The following is a 5,799-nucleotide window of genomic DNA, read 5'->3' on the forward strand; positions in this document are numbered from 1 at the left end:
GGACGCATTAACATGTTGAATTTGATTTAATTTAAATATAATTAAATTGATTTAATTTAATTTAACATTTGTTTTAATACATTTATGACTTTATTTTAAATGTTTTTTATACTGTCACTGGTTGGAAGCACTGACTTATTTTATTTTAATTTTATATATTTATTGATTTATTTTAAATTTGATCGATACTGTTGCTGGTTGGACGCATTGACATGTTTTATTTTATTTCATTTTATTTTATTAAATTGATTTATTTTAAAATGTATCTATACTGTTACTGGTTGTACGCACTGACATCTTTTATTTTATTTTAATGTATTTATTGATTGCTGGTTGCACGCATTGACAAGTTTTTTTTATTTTTTATTTTTCTTTATTTTATTTATTCTAAACGTTGTATATTTCTATACTGTCGCTGGTTGCACTAATTAACATTTTTATTTTATTGTATTTATTTATTTATTTTTTATTTTATTTTAAATGTTATCTAAACTGTCGCTGGTTGGACGTCGCGGACCCCCCGCCCGTCGCGGACTCCCTCCTCCCCCCTTCAGGTCATATGACCGCTGACTCCACTTCCTCAAACTTTGAAGCTCGTGCCGTCCATCCGATCAGCCAGCGCACGCGGCCCGTCCTTCTGCCCACGCGCCCCGAGGCACGAACCGGAACCGGGTAGGGTTAAAAGGGCGGCGGCGTCGGCAGGCCCGGGAACCGGGAGGCTCTACATGGACGGACCGAGGAGAGGCGCTCCAGCGCGGGCAGGACTGCCCTCCGCCCTCGCGCTGCTGGCGCTGCTGCAGCTCACCTGCTGCGTCAGGTGTGCCGGGAGCGCTCGAGCCAGCAACGTGGTCCTCGTGCTCGTGGACGATCAGGATGTCCAGCTGGGGGGGATGGTGAGTGAAAGACCCGCGAAATGTTGTGACATAGTCGAGTTTACGCCTCTGGAAAATGTAAAGAAAAGAGTTTTTAGAGAAAAATTTCTTCATTAAAATCATTTCTGGGAAATATGTTTAATGTTGGCGCGTCTGGAATGATCAGGTGGGCTGAAAAATGAAAGAAACCGGCTATTGGTTCTGGTTTAAGAACCAGAACCTCAGGAGGAACCAAACTCTGCCATCTTGGTCCTTCACTCCTGCAGGGTTTGGGTCAGTGTGGTTACCATGGTGACGCCTCCTTTTGGAAATGATCTCAGATCAGTCAGGTGATGCATGTTGGTTCTTTGGATCAGACAGTCCATGCTGGTACCACCCGGTTCTGGTACCATAGATGCTGGGAACAGCAGTTCTGCTGGACAGATCTGTCAGAGTTCTGATGGGCTCGACCCAAACACTGGAGCTGCTTCTCATCCCACAGACGGATATCAAAGGTGTGGTAAAAACATCCTGGGATTACAGATTACAGATTACATTCCTGTGTAAAAGTTACTTCTGAGAAATCATCAACCAAAGAGGTTTTCCTGATTTTTCTGCTGCGTTCGTGTTTCTGAGGATTTTCTGAGGTTTTACAGGCAGAAGTTTGTTTACCATCAGACCTGGATTCCAAAGAGCAGCTTCTGGAGGAGAACTTTTATTATTTTTACAACTAGACATAGAAGTTTCTGCGACTCAGTGATCTTCTCTAAAAGGGGTGGAGCCACGTTTCAGCCTCACAGATGGTTGAACCATTTTCAGCTTCAGATGAACCCAGAACGACCAGAACAAGAACATTTCATTTTCATCTTTGGACATAAGAACCGTGTGGGATTATCCAACGTGGATTACTACTTTTTAGGCCAACTAAATCTACATTTTTAATTTTTCAGTATTAACCCCGCCCACATGGTTTTCATGGTAACATTCAACGCTGGTTTTATCTGAAAACACCCACTACTACCTGCTTAATTTGATTTAAAAACAATATGTTTGCCATTTTTTTCAATCAATGGTGAGGTCAAAATTGACTCCCTAATAGTACAGGACGATCTAGTGCCCTGGATTTTAAAAGCAATTCGGATACCGTTTTCACTAGAGATGATAGCTGAAAACGCTGAAGCTAATAGCTGAAAATGCTGAAATTGATACCTGAAAACGCTGAAGCTGAAAGCTGTAAACTGTGAAATTGATACCTGAAAACGCTGAAGCTGAAAGCTGAAAACTGTGAAATTGATAGCTGGAAACGCTGAAGCTGAAAGTGAAAAACGCTGAAATTGATAGCTGAAAGCACTAAAGCTGAAAACGGTGAAATTGTTAGCTGAAAACAGTGAAATTGTTAGCTGAAAACGCTAAAGCTGAAAACTGAAAAAGGTGAAGCTGATTGCTAAAAACGCTGAAGCTGATAGCCAGCTAAAGTATTAGCTAAATGCCAAATTAGCCACAAAAAAAAATCTGAATCTGCAGGAATTATCGTGTTAACACTTGAAAAGTAAATCAAAAGGACATGAACACTGGAGCTCCGGTGTTAAAGATTAAGATTAAAATTGTATTTCTTTGCTCAAGTTGTGACTCAAAACACAACGTTTGAAAAAGCTCTCATTTGTGATGTAAAAAAGTACGGTGGGCGGGGCCACTAGCTCCTGGCTCCGCCCCATTCTTGCAGACAAATAGATCCATCTTTGTTTTCCTCGTATCTGCTGGAATTATCATGTTAACGGTTGAAAACTTACAGTAAATCAAAAGAACATAAACTTTGGAGCTCCGGTGTCATTCTGAAATTGGCACCGTTACCATGACAACAGGATCTGGGCGGAGTCTCAGTCCAACAAATGTGAGGTTTGTGCTAATTTGGACAGCTTTTAATTAAATGTTCAAAAGGTTTACGTTTTTGATCATTAGATTATAAATAAATAATTATATTTGTGAGTTAATTTAATTAAAAAAAATATTTACAAATAAAAAGAATGCATAATTATTGTTGGGTTATGGAGTCTGAAGTTGAGATCACATGGTTTGTGGATCGTATATTTTTGTGTTTCTTGTTGTTTTTGTCTTTATCTTTCAGGTTGGAACTTTTATTGTTTTTTTAGTAAAATAACGATGTTTGTGGTTTAATTTCTGCAGACGCCGATGAAGAAAACCAAAGCTCTGATTGGAGAAACAGGAGCCACGTTTGTGAACGCTGTAAGACGACTTTTCCTCTTTTAGGTTTTATTATTACGTGTTATTAAGCTTTAATACGACCCTTACTTTAATAAAAACACATTTTCCGTAAATATATCTGAACAGGGAGATTGATTTATGGTTTTATTTAGCTGTTCTTCTTTAGATTTAATTTTTTTAGATTTAGATTTTATTTATTTGCAGTTATACAACATATTGCAAAAAAATAAAACTAAACCAGATATAGAAATGCATAAAAAGGAGGTATAGGAAGAGGTAAAAAACTATATGGTCTTATATTAGAGCCTCTACCTAATTAAACTTTAAATTAACATAAAATACAATTATACAATTTTAGTTTACGATTTATTTATTTTATTTTGAAAAGTCGTGGCTGACGGATCACATGACCTCTCCCTGTCCTTCTGCCCCCCCCTCCCGGTGAAGTTCACGGTGACGCCGCTGTGCTGCCCGAGCCGGAGCAGCATTCTGAGCGGCCGCTACCCGCACAACCACGAGGTCCGGAACAACTCCGTGTCCGGGAACTGCTCCGGCCCGCTGTGGCAGAAGGGCCCCGAGTCGGACGCCTTCCCAGTCTACCTCAACAAACAGGGGTACCAGACCTTCTTCGCCGGAAAGTATCTGAACCAGGTGGGGGTTTCATGGGGTCAGATCAGGATCAGCTCAAAGTGAACAGAAAACTGATAGAAAACTTCAAAACTTGCATTGTAGCTGAAAAAAAGTGGAAAATTTGGAATAAAGTGTTTTGAAGATTTGGATAAAAAAACTGAAAACTTGAAATAAATCTTGAAAAGTTGATTAAAAAAATATTCTGAAAACTTGAAAAAAATATAAATATAAAATTATCAATTGAAAAATAAAATATCCGCTAGTATCAGCAGCTGTTTTGAAATTTCAAATTTTTTTTGCTTTCCTGAATCTTCACTTTCACTCCCCAGTTTACAGTTTCAATTCTGATTTTTGAGTTTTCGCCGCTGAACATGTGGGCGGGGCTTTGAGCTCATTGGCTACAGGAATAAGCATCCCATGATCCCCCAAGAGGTAATGGTGATGTGACGCCATTAGTACCAGCAGCTGTTACTAATGAATACATTGTTTTACAATTGGTGATTTTTACATTTAAAGTGCTTTTTTTATTCAAATTTTCAAAATATTTTTCAACTTTTTAAGATTTATTTTAAGTTTCAGGTTTAAAAAAAAAAAAAAAAAAAATCTTTTAAAACATTTTTTATGGTTTATTTCAACTTTGAAGTTTTTTTTTCTCAAATTTTCAAAATATTTTTCAACTTTTTAAGATTTATTTCAATTTTCCGGCTTTCATCAAATAAAAAAATGTTTTTCAAATTTTCATTTTTTAAGGTTTATTTCAAGTTTGAATGTTTTTTTTTTTAATTTTCAAAAAAAATTTTTTTTTCCAAATTTTCATTTTTTTCCAGTCACAATGTCTGTTTTTCAAGTTTTGAATCTGTTTTTTTCGTTCACTTTAAGCTGATCCATATCTGAATCCGTAGCTTTTCTCCTCAGAAAACTCCAGGTTTTCTCCAGAAGCTCCACAGACGTGAACCTTCATCTCTGTGTTTGTCGAGTTTTCCGGCTCCACATTTCTGCGTAAACGACGTGTCTAAACACATTTCCTCAGAGACTCGACTGCTCCTTCCAAACCTGCAGCTGCATCAACACGAACGACCCAAACCAGTTCAGCCTTAAACACGAGTGAAAACCAAACGAGGACTTTCAGTTCCTGAAAACCTCTTCAGAGCAGCAGCGTCGCGGTCGACGGGCTGCAGGGAAGGAGAGCCGACAGGTGACGTGCAGCTAGCACACCTGAAGAGCTGGTTAGCCCAATGAGTTATATATAACACTGGAGTCGCAGGCTTGTTACTGTTGTTCAAGATCAAGAGCGACGCCATATTGGAATGGTATCAAAACAAAGACGCTTTAGCAGAACCAGGAATGATCCTAAAATGATTCATGTTGGTCTGATTTTAAAAAGATCGGTGGTCCTGCAGGAAAACCTGGAAACAGTGTGAAGTCTAAAGCTGTCACTGACTTTAAATAGACGAGAAGATCATCCTAAACGTTCACTATTGAGAGTAAACTCGCTCAGATCTTGTTCAGATGTTTTCTAGAAGTTCTCCTTTATCAGCTGACAGCAAGAATTTACTAGTGAAAGTTGCATTCTAGTTTTTCCAGATCTGCTTGTCTACCATTCCAATATGGCGTCCAACTTTGCGTACGCAACAAGCTAGCATGTCATCGCTAGTGATGTATAAGTCACTGGGTTAGCATGTTAGCGCACTCATGTCCAAAGTCCTATGACCACTGAAGACGTTCTAGTCCAGGTCTATCCTGTGTCTATCCTGGAGGATCAAATTAAGCTTAAAGTGACGGAAAAACTGGATTGTAAATGTGAAATAAAAATTTGAAACCGTTTAAGGACACATCTAATAACACTAATATATACATTTTTGTTGCTAAGTTTCAATTTAGTTTTTTTTTTTGTTTTCAAGATATTTTTTTTCAAATTTACAATTTTATTTTTACATTTTTCAATAATTCCTTCAAGTTTATAATCTGCACTTTTGAATGAATGAAGCTTTATTTATACAGAACTTTACAACACCTGGGGCCCGTTTCAAGAAGCAGGTTCAACAAATTTAGAGTTCGAACCTGAACTTAGAGTCACTGGACTCAAAATTCTCAA

General features: G+C 38.0%; 1 protein-coding gene across 1 annotated transcript in view; it reads left to right on the forward strand.

Annotated features, from left to right (window-relative positions):
• Positions 1 to 497: 497 nt before the first annotated feature.
• Positions 498 to 5,799, forward strand: part of gnsb (glucosamine (N-acetyl)-6-sulfatase (Sanfilippo disease IIID), b) — a 15,921-nt gene continuing 10,619 nt past the window's right edge. The window contains exons 1-3 of the mRNA XM_024299937.1: positions 498 to 893; positions 3,036 to 3,095; positions 3,522 to 3,725. Coding sequence (XP_024155705.1) covers positions 726 to 893; positions 3,036 to 3,095; positions 3,522 to 3,725 — 432 coding nt within the window. The 5' untranslated portion in view covers positions 498 to 725. The remainder of the gene's footprint in view (positions 894 to 3,035; positions 3,096 to 3,521; positions 3,726 to 5,799) is intronic.

Source organism: Oryzias melastigma, linkage group LG12 (assembly GCF_002922805.2).
Source record: "Oryzias melastigma strain HK-1 linkage group LG12, ASM292280v2, whole genome shotgun sequence".
NCBI classification, from domain to species: domain Eukaryota; kingdom Metazoa; phylum Chordata; class Actinopteri; order Beloniformes; family Adrianichthyidae; genus Oryzias; species Oryzias melastigma.